Here is a 17115-nt window from a genome sequence, read left to right as displayed (position 1 = left end):
GGAGATGCATTTACATGCAGGGCTCTTTGGAACTGCCCTGGGAAGGTTTAATGTATTATCTGTCTAAGGATTTTCTCTCTTTCTTGCCCCTATTGCTATCCTACTGAAAATAAAATCTGGACTGACCCCCCCCCCCACCTCACCCCTGACTATTTTCAGAGAAAGTACTGGGTCTTCAGCCTTCATTGTTTAGCTGGGCATTGTGGGCAGCCCTGTTGGGGCCTCCTGCTGTAAACTGGCTGAGTTTCCCCATTCCCACTACTGTGGAAGCCTCCTTGCTAGCCACCACTACCTTTGTCTCTTTGAGGGGGGAAAAAAAAAAAAGGAAACCTTTTTCACTTGAACAAAATAAAAACTACCTAGCATTTGTTTCTGGAGCGTAATTATAAACTTCATTGTGCATTCTTCCTGGCTTTGATGCTTATCTTGAAGAGTTCAGTGAAAATAAATTGTTTTTATGAAAACAGAGAAACCATTTGATAAACACGATGTCTCTGAAAATTGTTCCTGCAAAAGAGGTCATTCTTTCACTGTAGAAAAAATAGAATATGTTTCAGAAAACATGCAGGACAACAGCTTAGGATTTCTGTGAATACAGGAATTTTTTTTAAAGGCAGACACACTGAAAATTGCACACCTCCTGATTGCATTGAGTGTATTGGCTTCTAAAATCGCTTCATTGAAGAACTATTTAGACTACAAGCAAATACTTGATGCAGGAATTAATTCTCAGCTTAGAACCCTTAGCTACTAGGTTTCTGGAGTTACAGGTCCATAATTACAGTCTTTCAGAACCTACCGGAAAATCTATCCTTAGTAAAAGTATTAATCAATGGGAGATGTGACTAGTTTTGTGGCCTCTTCCTGGATCTCCTGTACAGAGACAAATATGAACAAATTTGTCTTAATAATGCAAGAAGTAACCTCACAGACACAACTGAGTATATATTTATTATTAAGGAAAGGTTTACTGTTTTCTATCTGCCCATGTTTCTACATCTTTAACTGTAGTAAAATTATGAAAGAAATTTGCATTTCTAGACTAGCAGTTTAGATTTATTAAAAACTGAAACTATAATCCGCTCCCCCTCCCCCACCCTCCCCCACCCCCCACCCCGGAGGTTTCTCCCAGGCAGCATTCCCTGTGAAACCCTTGCCTGTTGACTAGTTTTACTTGGGGCATTGCGCTAACAATCTGTAACTCACATATCCCTTCACCCTTGCGCATGTTAGCCATTGTGAGAACGCTGGCCGGCCAGTCTGACCCTATTTGCATGTGATTCCAACTACAAATGTGACATGCTGATTCTCTGACAGGAAACTTCAATTTCGTGGCCATGTATGAAGGATCCAGACTGGCTGTGTACACTGGCTTCATGATGTGACGCCCAGCTCAGATACAAAACCAAGCCCCAGCCATTTGCCCTCATAATATGTTAGCTGTTACTATGGGAATCGAAGAGGAACTTGAGAAGCTCTGGCCTTGTTAATTTCCATTTGGAGCTGCCGTTAATTTGGCTACATTACACACTGCAAACAAGGATCATAATATTTGGATAGGACTTTTCATCACCCAAATGCAAGAAACTAAGCATATATAATATTTAATAGTGTCTGTCTCATCTGGCTTACATGACTTTCAGAATTTCCTAAAAGTCAGATTTTTTTTGCCAGTTACATTGTCCAGCAGGTTTTGGTTTAACCCAGTCCTCTTGGGTCCTTGATTAACTTGAGGCCACAGAAAGTAGAGAAAAAAAAAAAAACCAACATTCAGAATTCTGTAAAAATTTAAAGTAGCTTTCATACTTTGTAACATTTACTTATTATTTCCTTTAAAAAAATTTAAAAAGATGTTCTTGGATGAACATAGACATCAACCAAACTAATAATGATGACTCAATCATAGATTTCCCTCCCCGCAACTTTACCCACTGCATGGAGTTTCTTTACGCTCAGAACTTAGATTTTGGCTTCATAAGGAATTCCTCTACTGTCACTTAAAAAAAAAAAGTATGTGTATTTGTTCAGGGATGTGTATTTTCATGTGTGTTTGTGTGGGGCGTAATGTGTGTATCTGTGTGGAAATCAGACCTTGGGTGTCTCAGAAAGGTCAGCTCTCCTCCTCCTCCTCTTCCTCCTCCTCCTCCTCCTCCTCCTCCTCCTCCTCCTTCTTACAGGGTTTCTCACTGGACTGCAGGTCACCCATTAGGTTAGACTGGCTGGTCAGTAAGCCCCAAGATCTTGTCTCTACCTTCCCAGCCCTCTTATCACACGCTTGTGCTACCGTGCCCAACTTTTTCTTGTGGGTTCTGAGGACTGAAGGCAGGTCCTCCGGCTTGCAAGGTGAGTGCTTTGCCAACTGAACCGTCCTGCCCTCCAGCCCTCTGCCTCCCTTCTCAATAATGTTAGCACTAACCAGCATGAACTGGGATCCCACTGAAGATGACTTTTTTTTTTTTTTTTTTAAGCAGCTTCCTCAGGTTCAAGGCTAACCAAGTATTGGGAGCCTTTGGTATGGGATGCAGAAAGGAAAACTCCGACAGACTGGAAAGCAGATGTCCTCTATTATAATCACGTCCCAATTGGCCTCAATACTCAGGGCTCTTCATGGGCAGGCCTTATTGATATCCCCTGAAACTTCTAAAATGAGGTGCTATTACCCACACAGTGCAATGGAGAGTTTAATCAAATCAGTTCTAAATGAAGCCTACTATAACTTTAGCGCTCCTGTGCACAAAAGCCCTAAGGCATCTGGATGCCTAAGGTACAGTTCCCCTCACGGAATGTTCCTCAAGTCAGAGGTCCTGCGTGGCCTTGAATCCCACAGTAGCCAGATTCCCTGTAAAGAATGTTCCAGCAGTTAAGTGCTCACCCTTCTTCCCCACCCTCAGCTTCCTTGTAAACCTTCCTCTTATCCACTGCAAAGAGTGCACCATGCATCGTCTGCTGCTCTTGACAATACCAAGCTTCTTGCTATGCGCATCACCTCACCCTCCACTTAAAATACTCCACGATAGCTGTAACATGACAGGTTCTCTTGGGGTAGTTGAATGAGACAAGACCTGTGTGTGTGTGTGTGTGTGTGTGTGTGTGTGTGTGTGTGTGTGTGTGTGTGTTTATGTAGTCCAACACGTAGTCCCTTCTAATAACTTTCTCTTATGAGTCATGTTGGGGCTTTTCTTTCTTATACACAAGTGGGTAAACAGAGGCTGGCATATACTGGGTGCTCAAAGACAGTTGCTGGACACATAGAGACAGACTGCAATGATCAAGTGCACAGACTTCCAAAAGGACCCCTGGACTTCTCACTCTGATGCCTCAAGCACATCTCGGGCCCCAGCGTCCCATTCACCCCTCCCCCCAATACTCACACTTTTGTTTACCTCTCACTCTAAACTATCAAACTATGCAGACTTGTGAGTATTGTATCCTCTCAAAGGCAGACATGACAGGCAGAGGCTTCATGGGAATAGTTTCTAAAACAGTGGGCAAGAGTGGTATGGGATATGGGCAGGCGTTCCCTAAATTCCAGAGGCTCTTGGGGCAAGGTTCTCCAAGTTTCTGTGGGTGCTGCACCCCAGCACATGTAATTCCAGAACCTGCAGCTAGCAGGATTTCTGTTGCAGTGTTTGTGTGCCTGATCCTGGAGGTCTGATGACAACTTCAGGTTTTCCCTCTCTGTAACTTTGATTGTTCATTGTTACGTCTTCCCCTGTAATTAAGCTCATATTGTTCCAGCTGTGTGACACACCTAACGTAAGGTGAGAGAGGGTAACAGTGTGTAGAGACAAACTCATCTTCCTGGCTTTTGATGCTGTGCTTGCTCCCTTTAGGGGTTGCGTGGTAGGAGAAAACCATTTTTTTTCCCCCCGATACCCTGAGTCAGCAGTTGGCTTCTCTCCCTTGGTCAGACCCTGCACTTTGCCGCCATTGTTACTCACAGTGAAACTTAAAAGACGTTCTCTTTCGGGACAACAGGTGGCCACTACAACCTCCAGCTCTGATTGGTGGAAAGGCCACAGGCGCCCAGTGGCCCAGAGAAAGGGCCTCTACTTCTGCATTTCAAGAACGTACTCAATGGGGTGTTGTCCTGATAATATCTCAGCACACTGCCAATTTGTGCAACCCGCTGGGCCATTAGGGAGCGCCGCTGGGTTGTCAGCGTTAAATGGAGACTCGGAGAGGAGACTAGAGCTTTTTCAGGAGGGGGGGGGGGGAAATCAGAGTTAACCCAGTAACAATGTGGGGAGTTGTTCCTTCCCTGAACACACACACACACACGGCTCTCTCAGGCAGTCCTCTGACAAATTTTTGCTAAGCGTACGTACACACACACACACACACACACACACACACACACACACACACACACACACACACTTCACCTAGCTGAAGCTTGGTTCCTGAAGTCCAGTATTGAGCGAAGGTACACACACAGGTGTCCCCGCAAGCTGAGAACATACAGAAACCGGTGCGTGCCTGGAAAAGTTCAGGCCCCCGGGCCAGCGAAGTGATCCAGAGACCACACCGTTAGAGACTGTCCCTGGAAATAGTTTAATACCTTTTCCTTCTAGTCCAAGGTAGTTCCGCAGATAACTGAGCCGGGAAAGGGAGCTCTCACCGCTCCGCCAACGTTTTCTACCGCCAAGGCTGAAGGCCAAACTTTCAAATTAACTCAGAGCAATAAAGCCAAAGGGTGGTGGTGGTGGTGGAGGGGTGGGAGTGGGAGGAGGGAGAAATGTAGATTAAAGAAAGAGAAAGAAATAAGGAGGCGTGGGTGGGTGCAGCGCGGGCAAGTTAATCACCCAGAACCTTTAAGGAAAAGAGGGACATTTTCTCTTGGAGAGCAACGGCCGATTGCCTAGATCCAGTTACTTAAATGCCTTTCAAAAACAAACAAGAGTAAAGAAAATACAAAGAGACCAGACTTGAGGCTTAACTTGGGAAGCTTCAAGTCTGCCTACCTGTGAAAGGTCAGGCCCTAACACTCCTGGAAAATACATGGGGTCCCGAGTGCTGGCTCCCAGGAGCCACTTGCACAGGTTAGTTTTCCGGGATGAAACTCCACCAGGGACTCCCGGGCAGAAGGGTAGGTAGGGTAAAGGAGCTGGGAGACAGGTCCCCATCAACAAGAATTGGGACTGGGTCTGGAGAGAACAGCTTTGGGATGCTGGGACCTAGGGAAGCGAGGGTAGCATAGGAGTACAGCCGGACTCGAGGAGGGGCTGTGCTGGCAGCGGTGGGGCGGCCGAGAGGCCGGGGAGCGAGGAGAGAGGCGAGGCCGCGGGGACAAAGAGGACCGGAGAGGGAAGGGGTGGAACGGAGAGGGGCCGGGATAGGGGCGCGCGGTGGTCCCGGCTGCACGGGCCACAGGGCGGGGCGCGAGCCCGGAGGCGGTCGGCGGCCGAGCGCACCGGCGGGGCGGGCGGCGCGCCAGCTGCCCGCGGTGGGAGGGGCGGAGCGGCGGCAGCGCGGGGAGGGGACCGGCGGCGGCAGGAGGGGGAGCGGTAGGGGAGGGGCCGGGCCCCTTGTCTCAGCGGCTCCTCCGCTCAGTCCGCCCGGGGAGGAGGAGCGGGGCCAGCCGCCGCCGCCGCCGCCGCCGCCGCCGCCGCCGCCGCCGTCCCAGCTTCGCCGCGCACCTGAGCTCGCCAGCCGCCCCGGGCCCCCCGCGCTGCGCCCCGCGCCCCGGGCGCCCGGCCCGCGCGCAGCCAGCTTCCGTGCCCCGGTGGGGCGCGTTCCCCGAGCTGCCTCCCGCTCTCCCGCGGCTCGCGTGGCCGCGCCTTTGTGTGCCGCGGCCGAAGCTCCCGGGCTCGTCGGCGGCCCCCGCGCGACGTCTCTCTAGCCCCACGGGCCGCGCGCTGTTCCCGGGCGCCCCCGGCCGGGCGTCCCTGAGGGTGGATCGTGCGGCCGCGAGGAGGCGGGTAGCGGCCTCGGCGAGCTCCAGTCCCGGCCCCAAGCCCCCGGCCCCGGCATGGATGTGAGGTTTTACCCCGCGGCGGCCGGGGACCCCGCCAGCCTGGACTTCGCGCAGTGCCTGGGGTACTACGGCTACAGCAAGGTGACCGGGCCGGGGGCGGGGGCCACCTCTCTATCCCGGGCGCTTCCCGCGTCCCTCCTAGCCTGCTGCACTTTCTTTCCCATCTTTCCTTCCCACCCTTTGGTTTCTCGGTGCGCCTTCGTCTCTGACCAACTCTACTAGTCTTCTCTTTCGCTCTCCTTCCTACCCACCTTTTTGTCCCTCTGCTGGCGCTCCCTCTGCCCTCCTGGTCCCCTCCCCCGCTCCTCCAAAGCTGTGTGAAGCGAAGTCCCGGGACTGAGCTGAGACTCCTGTGTGATTCTTTGTTCATGTTATTGGTAAACACGATTGCAGCACCCCTACTATGTGTGTACATGGGGAGGGGGGGCACGCTACGTAGGGGGTCCAGATCTCATCCTCCTCCCTGTAGCCTATCTCACCTCACCCACCCAGTCAGGAGATCGTCCCAGATGCTCCTGGAAAACGAGGAACAAACTTTACAGAGTGCCCGTCCCGGGTCTGGGTCTTGGAAGCCTTAAGTTGTAGGACCCTAGCAGGTGCCTCTTATTTCCCTTCCCCTAGGGTGTTTTGGTCTACCAGAGGAAGGTCTCTCTGGAGTTAGCGCAAGTGGCTGCTCTTATTTTATTTTATTATTATTATTATTATTATTATTATTATTATTATTTTGCGGGGGCAGGTTAAGTTTTTCTTTTTCTTTTTCTTTCATGGAGCTCAGAGTTGTAGCTCCACACCATGCCCCAGGCCACCCCGTCTTCCACACCTCTTGCCGCACTAACTTACAGGAGCTAGCGATTCAGGTAGCCATAGGCGAACCTCGGACGCAGTCAGTGGGCTTCCCCAGGGCCGGTTGTCTCTCTTTCCTGATGCTCCCACCACACAGAGCTCTGAGACAGAACCCTGAGAGGGCGAGATTCAGAGAGAGGGCCCTACGCGTTTTCAATGTCTTTTTCTTTTCCCCTTCCCCCCCTCCCCCCACTCCTCCCTCCCCTCCGACTTTTCTTTCAAATCCTAGTTTGTTTATGATTGCTTGGATAACGGAGGAGGAAATACCGAGGCAGCTGAAAGAAAGGTGCAATACAAAACTAATGAATAAATAGCAGGAAGAGGAGGGATTGTATCTGGAGTCCGGACAGTTGGCGGTGCCCCTCGCTAATGAAGGTCTTATTCCTTATTGTTACAGTCCCTTCCCAACTTCAGTGCTAAAGTTTGCAAAAGATCAATGGAGTCTCACTGGCTCGATTCCGTGGCGTGGTGGGCAGCCCTGAACCAGGCACTCGGGGCCCTTCCAGTAACTATAGGATGGAGTGATTTTAGTCCAGCGGTGGTGGTACCTATTTACACTCCAAAATCTGCGATGAGTGCCTTAAGCGTCAAAAGCAAGGCAAGAAGAGGCCGAAGGAAGGCTGGAGGCGGAGTAAAGGATCGGTTCCTGTCGTCAGATTTTGGATTTACTCAGGTTATTAAATGCTTTAAAAAGTCCCCCATGTACGCTCAGTCAGGGACTTAGGCAGCCTAATTAAGTATGTGGTGTTTCTGAAAATCCGCCTAATTGTTCCGGAGGGGTATTACTTGTCTCCTTGGAGCTCAGCCCGCCTATGCAGCCCTCTGTAAACTGGGCATGCTCTTATTTTTGGAAGCCATTACCTTGGTCTACTGTAACTACTTCTTTCTCTGATTTAAGATCAGCAACACTCGAATGACATGCAGATAGAAACCTATTGTATTAAGCAAGTCGCTGCCATACCTGGCAGATCCCTGCTCACTGAGATCCCGAGGGCTTCCAGGGACTGAGGAAATTGTGGGTGTTTTGTGTGTATCTGCTTTCATTTTCTGAGAAGGGTTATTTTGAGTCTATTTAAACCCAGAAGCTTATTTCAGTGACCCTATGTAAAGCTTGAAATCAGACAGTATTTGTCTAGATGCCCTGTCAACTTTAGCAGGGGCAGGGGTGGGTGGGTGGGGGAGTATTTGGTGCCCCCTCTCTGAGTCCTGTGATGACCCTGAAATGTTCTTAGTAAAATCAACAGTGTGATGGTAGGAAAGGCTGTGGGGACCCAACTTGTAAAAGTTGGGATCAGCACTAAGCATTGGGAGGAGTCAAATTGTATTCATTCTAAGGTGTGTCCGCCTTGAATTGTTTGCAGGTAAAGATGTAAGTACCTTTAGACCCAAGCCACAGTACAAATATAGTGTTTCTATATTCTTAATTTCTGCATTATGTGTGTGGGGGAACACAGTTTTTTTCCCCCCCAGCAATTTATCTTTGTACGGAGAATATAACAGAAGAGGAAGTATTAACTTTGTGAGAACAGATCAGCAAGCGCTAATTAAAGGTTTACTGCGTTTGCTTCACAGCTAACTTGCATCTCGAGTGGAGCTTGTTGCCGCTCAGGGTAGATTTATTGACGGCGTAAAACAGCGTCCAAAGACATGCGTTTCTTTCATCTGAAAGTACCTGGAATTATTCATCTCTCTTAAGGCCTGGCTTTCTAAGACTTGTATTATCTCTTTGAGTGAGAAATGATGGATTACAAAAAAAAAAAAAAAAAAAAAAAAAAAAAAAAAAAAAAAGTATGTTTCTGCCTTTTCTTGTTTTAATGACCATCTGGGAAACTTGAGAAGAAATTGAACTCTCGGTGCCGGGGTTTCACAAGGGGAATGCTAGTGCTTATCTTAACATTTATTTATAAACCGTGAATAATAGGGTTCCATTCACTCTCCTTTTAACAAATGACCAGAGTCCTTTGTATAAATTATATGTGAGTGTATTATCTCTACATTCTGTGAGTATATGGGTCCTTTTTTTTTTTTTTTTTTTTTTAAATGTCATCACTCATGAAAGTATACTGTCTATGGAAAATGGATGAAAGAGTTAGGAGGGTTCAGAAGTCATTGCAAGTAGGAGAATAACTTCAAATAAAATATAGCCAGGATCATTAAAATCAGTTAATAATTCATGAGTCAGCCACTGATGTATAAACTTAAAGCCGTGTCTATTTTCTAAGGACTAATTTCCATTTTAATTTTGATCCACTGTTTGAAAATTTCTTTCTTATGATGTGACTAGCAAATTGAACTAAAAAAATCTGTATTTCAAAAAAAGGAAAAAAAAAGTCATTATTGCTGTTCAAGTGAGTTGGCAACCCACTGACAAATCTGGAATTCCCCCTTGGGTTCAGTTGTTATTTTACCAGCAGGAAAATAATGCATAAAATATCAATTACAATGAAGTTGTTTTAAGTGTGCTGTCCCAAAATAAGATCATGCATCTAACATGGGTGTGAGGTTAAGAAAAAAAAATCACACAGTAGGCGATTTGCTTAATACTTTCGGCTTTTTCTTTCCTTTTCAAAATAGGGTTATTACCTTCTTACATTTAGGCAGATTAAGGCCTCAGCCCTAAGCCTTACTTTCTCATTTCTGTGTGATCATCTTATTTAGGACCTTCTGTTGTTTATCCTATGATTCCATCTTACTGGGCCTCTACCTTGGCAGGCTTGAAAGGTAAGAGAGAATGAAGGCTGATTTGTTCCCTGTGTCTCTTCCTGGGGACCATGTTTTCAAATGGAAGAGTTATCGAGAGGGGTTTTTGACGGATATTTCCTAGATCGATATCTTACCCCGACATGAAGTTCGTCACTTCATTTCTAGCATCCGGAGTGCGAGGCTGTTGAATTTCTGAAAACACATTACGATATTTCCATATCCTGCCATGACAGGTCTTAAAATGAGATGTTGAAGCCATATTATGGGAGAGAAATAGGTTTTGTAAAGATTCCATAGCAGTGGCGATACACCCAGCGATCCATAGGGACAGGCAGCAGAGAACAGGGCAGCAGAGGACAGGACAGCAGACTTGCAGGAGCACAGGGTTTGTGGCCAAGCAGAAAGCACCACCCATTTAAAGGCATAGACTAGCTCAGCATTTGCTCCTGTAGTATCACCATGGTGATATTTGGGCCCTGTAATCCACATTTTTCAGTTCTCTTCTGAAAAGAATAATAATCTGGAGTCTCACGTGAAATATCCACAGTTATAAAAGTTGACGGTGAGTTGAATAATTAAAATAATAGCATGGGAGCTTCAAAGTCTATTTTCATGTTGCTTTGCAACGTTGGTCTTAGACAGATTCCTAAGTGGAATGGCACTCCAAGATTTTTTTTTTTTTAAGTCATTTGTAGTTTATGTTCAATTACATGGGGCATTTTACCCCTCTGTCCAGCAAACGTGATCTGTGTAGTACTAGAGTGTACATGGTCAAAGACCTGGGTATTGTGATAGCTGTAAGTTGACTAGACTTTGGGCAGAATGGAAGTTGGTCTGGGAAACCCTCTCCATCGTATCAGACCTTAACACCAGCCATGCCTTGAATTTCATGTCGTATGACAGTGTGGCTAGGTTCACGTTGATCAATTGACATATGTCTATATTTTGTAGACATTTAATTATGTCTACATAACATGCTCCCCCTCTACACACATACACAACTTTAAGTATTTTTACAAGCCATTGAGAAACTTGCAGTCCCAGCGGTCTGGCCTATGGTGACGAAGGAGTACAGTAGGCCCAGTGGTCACAAACTAGAGGCCTACACACTCTCCATTCGGTCACTCCAAATAGTGCGGTACTGAGCTGAACCCTGTGTTCAGTAGGGACAAGCACATAGTTAAGCAAAGAAAATCAATCTGAGGGATTGTAGGTGAAGCCAATGGATATATGTGGTCACAGGGTTCAGGTATGTTGCTGTTTCTGTGCCATCTCTTTCGGGGCACAGACTCAGCTGGAAGCTGAATCCACTTGAGGAGTTACTTTATTTAATCACCACAGTATTTAAAATAAGTAAGTAAATAAATAAATAAATAAATAAAATACCCTCAATTAGTAGACTGTTTCTAAAAACTTTGCATATAAATATAGCTTCCAGCATGCCTTTAATCCCAGCACTCAGGAGGCAAAGTCAGGCAGATTGCTTTGAGTTCGAGGCCAGCCTGGTCTACAAAGCGAGTCCAGGACAGCCAAGGCTAACACAGAAAGACCCTGTCTTGAAAAAGAAAGAGGGAAAAAAAAATAGTCACAAATTTGGTAACAGCGAGTCTGTGACGAGGCATCTTCTGGAAGCACTTCTGAGGGTAACATGTGTCAAACACAGTCTGTGAGCTTCTCTACTTCCTGCTGGGCTCTGCCAGCCCTCAGTATTCCTCTCAGGTGTTGGGAGGCTTGGAGTTTGAAGGCTCTCAGTTACAAGGAGATCCCATCAACCAAGCAAGGCATCATCCAGAAACTAGGTGAAATAAGGTTACTGTCAGTGGAGAAGTTACAGACCAAGTGTGTTGCTTGGTTTGTCAGGTAGGAGAGGTGATAGGAGCGGGAGTGGAGGGTGGGGAGGTGGGGGGGTCATGACCATTTATGGAGCGCTATTTCTCAGTCTTTACACACACGAGAACTTGGGGGACTTGTTAGAATGCAAACTTTTGGACTTTACTCCTAGAGATTCTGATTCATAGGCTAGTTTTAAAGGAAAGATAACGCTGATGACATATATTCTGGGGGAACATTCCCGCCAACACATGTGTTGGGGGTTCAAGAGGAGTTGGGAGCCAGGAACCAAAACTGGAGTCTTTGTGATATCGCAGAAAGTGAAGGAAACAAGAGTTGATGTCTTCCAGAGTGAGGCAGGCAGTAGAAGATAGCCCTTACTGGAGAGCTGATAAACTACTTCTTTTTTTTTAAACACAACCTTTCAGTTAGTGAGGCTGCCATTTAGAAAGTACCGTATGGAGGTATGCTTATTTGGAAATCCTACCAAATTCATAATTTAGAAAAGTGTGTGTGTTTGTGTGTGTGTGTGTGTGTGTGTGTGTGTGTGTGTGTGTGTGTGTGCATGTCCATGTTGTGAACAGAGGACAACTTGTGAGAGTTGATTTGCTCCCTTAACCATGTGAGACCCAAGTAAGGAACATTGTGTGTGACAAACACCTTTGACCACTGAGCCAATTCTTTTTTTTTTTTTTTAATGTTTTTAATGTATTTTATTAACTTATTCATATTACATCTCAATTGTTATCCCATCCCTTGTATCTTCCCATTCTTCCCCCCTCCCATTTTCCCCTTACTCCCTTCCCCTATGACTGTGACTGAGGGGGACCTCCTCCCCCTGTATATGCTCATAGGGTATCAAGTCTCTTCTTGGTAGCCTGCTATTCTTCCTCTGAGTGCCACCAGGCCTCCCCATCCAGGGGCCATGGTCAAGTATGGGGCACTAGAGTTCATGTAGAAGTCAGACCCCACTCTTCACTCAGTTGTGAAGAATGCCCTGTCCATTGGGTAGATCTGGGTAGGGGTTCGAAGTTTACTGCACGTATTGTCCTTGGCTGGTGCCATAGTTTGCACAGGACCCCTGGGCTCAGATCTACCCTAAATCTGTGGACAAATGGATTGAACTAGAATTGATCATGATGAGTGAGTTAACTCAGAAGCAGAAAGAGTCAAATGGTATATACTCACTTGTATCTGGACCCTAGCCAATTCTTTACTATAATAATTGTGGGGAAAAATAGACTAGTTACAGGCTTTCTGTCAGTGTACTGACCCATCCTTATACCTTTGGTAGTTATTTGGGAGGAAACACTTTTAAGTAGTTATTAGTAGTTGGAAGTGATGTACAGTTTGAGGTAACTTAAACTACTACCAGCCATTTATGAAGGAAGACATTTCATTTTCTTCCGAGAAAGATGTGTACTTTTACGTTGGACTGCTATGAGATAGAAATGGTGTTTTTAAGTGTCTCAGAATCACTTTCAAACTGGTTGTTAAAGCAAAGCAATTTTTGCTCAGTATGCTTATAAATTCAAATATTTTTTGAAGATATATTAGGGTCACTTGGAAAAGGAACAAAAATTATACTTAAAAGTAAATAGTAGAGGCTTTTATTCAAGGTGTCCCTGAGCTTCTGATATTTTTAATCTTCTCCTGGGGTGGTAGATCATTTTGTTTCCTAGGTTTGTGTCCTTAATCTTTCCTCAGGGAGGCCATGGTCTCGTAAAGTGTATTCCATGATTACGCAAGACGTATCAGGTATTAGAGCATGCTCCTTAATCCTAATTTAATTTTGCCCTGCTTATTAAAGAATGATTTGAATGTTCTGATAATCCAGAAATTAAACAAATAGGTCAGTATCAAGACACACTGGGATTTCACATACTTGAGTAATGTAAGCCTTACACTTTGAGAGCGACTAGATCTGAAGCTGGGCCCTTCTATTCCGATGTCTTTATGAGGAAAATTGTTTATGTGGAAGAATTGTACTAAGGAGGATGATGATGGGGGGGGGTGCGATTATTCAAGCTGATTTAAAATTGATTTAGAATGAGTAACTGTATTAGAGTGTGAGACTTCCCTGCTGACTCCTGCAGCTGGTTTGTAGTGGGTGAAGGATTTGTTCTCAAATGATACAGATCCCATAGTTTCCTTAAAACTCTTGTAGGAAGTAGTAAAGTGACAGAGGTGCAAATGCTGAGGGGTCTTGTGAACCTTTACAACACATGTGCGCTTTTCTAGAAGTTGTTTTCCTTCTAGAGAAGAAGGATGGGAGCAAAATCTAGAAAATCTGACCCATTAGAGACTAGGTCCAGCAGATCCCTGCCGCCGCCCCCACCCCCTCCCGTTCCCCCATCCCCCCCGCCCCCCCCACCCCTCACCCCATGTGTCTGCTTCTTTAATGAAGAACTTGTTGTTTTTGTTTGGCTTATTTTAAAAAAAAATTCTAGTAAAAATGTTTAGTGGAGACATGATTAAAATAATTACATTATTTAAAAATGCTTTGGGTTGCAAGTGAGAGAAAGCCAGCCAGCTGGGATTGTCGGTCAGGTTTCAGGCATAGCTAGATCCAGAGTCTGAAAGGACACCAAAGACTTACTCATTACTTCTGCCTTCATCTCTTTGGCTTTTAAAGTCAGCTGGTCTGATTTCAGGTAGTGTGACGATGTCCATCAGTGGCTCCTGATGAGAGCAAGTCTCCTTCCATAGACTCTGTCCCAAGGCCCATGGTCATGTGCTATCTCAGGAGGGGACTCACTTATCATGGTTGCCCTAGGGATCGTGGTTGAAGAGTTGGGGAGCCTTCCTGATTCTGGTGAGAAAAAAGCTAAGTGCTGCTATCACAAGATAGGAATCGAGTATCGATAGGGTGGAAATAAGCATCTGTGTATATGCCATCCCACATGATGCTGGAGGCACGGGAAGACTTCCGAGGATCTTCATCTCTCTGTTGATGATCATTCTTTCTGGAAACAAGAATGGGCCTGTGCTTATTTAATGCACACACACACACACACACACACACACACACACACAGGCATTAATATATATGTACACACACACACACAGAGGCATTTATGTATACGTACACACACACACACACATACACACACACACACACACACACACACACGCACACACACACACCGTGGCTATTTGTATTAGGTATAAACTTCTTGCTATGAGCCGAGATTAGATGTGGCTTGCCTTCTAGAGGTCTCTAGTTTGGCTGGGGGAGGTGTTAATGAAGCGTGTGTGTGTGTGTGTGTGTGTGTGTGTGTGTGTGTGTGTGTAGGTATTTGTAAGATGGAGGTTCTAGGCTGATGGTGATTATAAAGGAGCCCTGAGAGTACAAGGGGGAAGAAGGTTCTACAGGCAACTATGCAGTGAGGCGGGAGAGAGCTCATGGGGGCTCTCAGGCTTAGAGCAGATAAGTGGGTAAAATATGACCTTAGAGGAGAGGAGAGGATGAGAGAATCCCAGGTAGGATGTGTTGCCTGGACATAAACACGGGCAAAAGTCCTTTTAGAAGCTTGCATAGGTTGGCCCCACAGGATCAGCATGGAGATGGATTCTTATCTTCCTGGAGTGTGAGAAGTGGTTTCTTAAGACAAGGTTGTGGAGGACGAGAATGTCCGGTGAAGGGCCCAAGCTGCTTCCATGTAGTAGGTAGTAATAGAGTGAAGGGCGCATGCATGCATGTGTGTGAGAACATTCACATGCGCATATGCACATGTGTTTATGGGCATGCGAGTAACTTGGCGGGGATACTAATGAGAGTGTATTTTCAAGGCAGCATCTGGGAATGTCTGAGGAAAAACGGGGGTGGGGGGTGGGGGAGAATGCGAACCCATGGGAGTGATGTTAAGTGATGCGCAGTGGGTCGGTGTGGAGGGTTAAAGGGGAGCTCAGCCTTACACGAAGGCTTGTTAACCACCGAGAAGGAAAGGGAGATAGCTGGCTTTGTGTTGCTCGTTTGTACATATATTTGAGGAGAAAAGATGATAGAGAAGGAGGAAGAGACACCCCCAAAGTCAGGTAGAGGGATGGACATTGACGTGGGGTGAGCACTGATTGGCAAGGCCAGGATCTATGCTTGCCTAATTCTGTTTCACTGCTTCCCCTTACTCCTTGCTTTCTGTGTCCCTACCGCACCAGCCCTCAACCCATCGTGCTGTGTCTAGAACCGTTTCCTCACAGATCTTCACTTCCTCAACCCCTTGGTGCCCAAATGTCACCTTCCAGTATGGCCTAACGACTGAGAATACCCTAGTATCTAAAATACACTGTCCCCATGCTCCTGCTTAGGACCCCAGTTAGTCTGTATAATTTTATTCCTAGTGTGTAACTTCGTTGCCTGCGTTGCTGTTTATTCTGGTTTACTTCCTCCCACTGCATTTGAACCCCTCAAAGCTGGGATTTGTGAACCGCACTTGGCACACTTAAGAAAATGCGACAAGGCATGAAAAGGACACAAATAAAAATGCTGTTGAACAAATATGGCTATAGTCTAATCTTTGACTGTACATGTGTTGGACTCACCACATGCTAGACACTCAGTGATTTGCTTCAGAGCTTTTACATTCAGATCTTATAATTTTCTAGATCACCATTTTATGCGTTCATGGCAGGAACAGAGCAAGGGACTTGATGGTGGATCTTGCTGAGGTAGCAACAAGTCAAGCACAGGGATGGGAGGAACTGATCTTTATCCAGCTTGGCCAAGAAATGACCAAGGAGAGGGCAACCTCCGTGCAGGCCACGGGGAGAACGTATCAGGATTCGGCTTGCATGGTATAGAACAACCAAAGTGCCAAAGGAAAACCTGTGTAGTAATGGATTAAGTGAGCTAAACCTTTACTTCCCTGATCAAGTCTAGAAGGAAGTAGCCCAGGGGTGTTCCGAGACTTCGTGCATGCTGGAGGACCAGGGTGCTCTAGCCAATGGGAGTCTTGTATTCCTAGTTCAAGGTTGAGCTGCCAGTGGTCAGGCCAACAGGTGGGAGGAGGCCAAAGGAGGTCAGAAGCTGCTGTGCAAGTACTTTGCTCATAGCTCACTGGCCAGACTGAGTTAGATGCCCCCTGTGACGAATGGATTTCCCAGGCACGCATCTGTCCTGCAGCTGGCCATGGGGCCAAGCTAAACACCTCCAACTATTACTCTGGATGGAGTAAGGTGCATGAGGAGACATGGGGATTAGGAGGTATGTGGGCAAGAGTTTCTGGTGAGGTCCTACACCCACTACTCCTTGGGTCTATTTTCTAAGTTGAGATTGTGTGCAGTGGTCTAGTTTTTATGCACGTTTTTGTGGCCATTTCCTTCTTAGAAAGCCTTTGGTGAGGGCTGCACTGTGCCAAGATGAATGACTCTTTAGTCTTTTCTTCAGTTTGGACATTTTATTTGGGGCCTGCTTAAAATACCCAACGATTTATGTTTTTTCTTTGCAGACGCCGCAAATCATTATGTCCTCCTCATTTTAATTTCAGGCCCACACTAGCCCCTCTTTTCAAAATATATCTTCTAAGTTTTATAGTGCTGTGTCTCAAGTCCCAGCGTAGGTGACAAAGGTCTGAGCCGGAACCCCTTTCCACTCGATGTCTTTGAAGCCTAAATGTAGGAAAAATGTTGATCAAACCCAGTTTGCTGCTGACTCCTGTCTTCACCTACCTGCCAGACATCCCTTTCTCCAGAAGCCTCCAGACCCGAATGTCCCTTGACCTCTTTTAATCCATGGGTCCTTTCCCTTCACCTTGACTGCCGGA

General features: G+C 46.4%; 1 protein-coding gene across 2 annotated transcripts in view; it reads left to right on the top strand.

The window, feature by feature from the left end:
- The first annotated feature begins 5738 nt into the window (after window positions 1-5738).
- The window catches only part of Tox3 (TOX high mobility group box family member 3), a 104837-nt gene continuing 93460 nt past the window's right edge, over window positions 5739-17115 (top strand). For both annotated transcript variants that reach the window (XM_051168696.1, XM_051168695.1), the window contains exon 1: window positions 5739-6058. In XM_051168696.1, the coding sequence (XP_051024653.1) occupies window positions 5972-6058 (87 nt within the window). In that variant the 5' untranslated portion in view covers window positions 5739-5971. The remainder of the gene's footprint in view (window positions 6059-17115) is intronic.

This window comes from Acomys russatus, chromosome 26, assembly GCF_903995435.1.
Source record: "Acomys russatus chromosome 26, mAcoRus1.1, whole genome shotgun sequence".
Classification (NCBI taxonomy): Eukaryota; Metazoa; Chordata; class Mammalia; order Rodentia; family Muridae; genus Acomys; species Acomys russatus.
The sequence above is the reverse complement of the archived record's forward strand: the minus strand, read 5'-3'. Positions and strand labels throughout refer to the sequence as shown.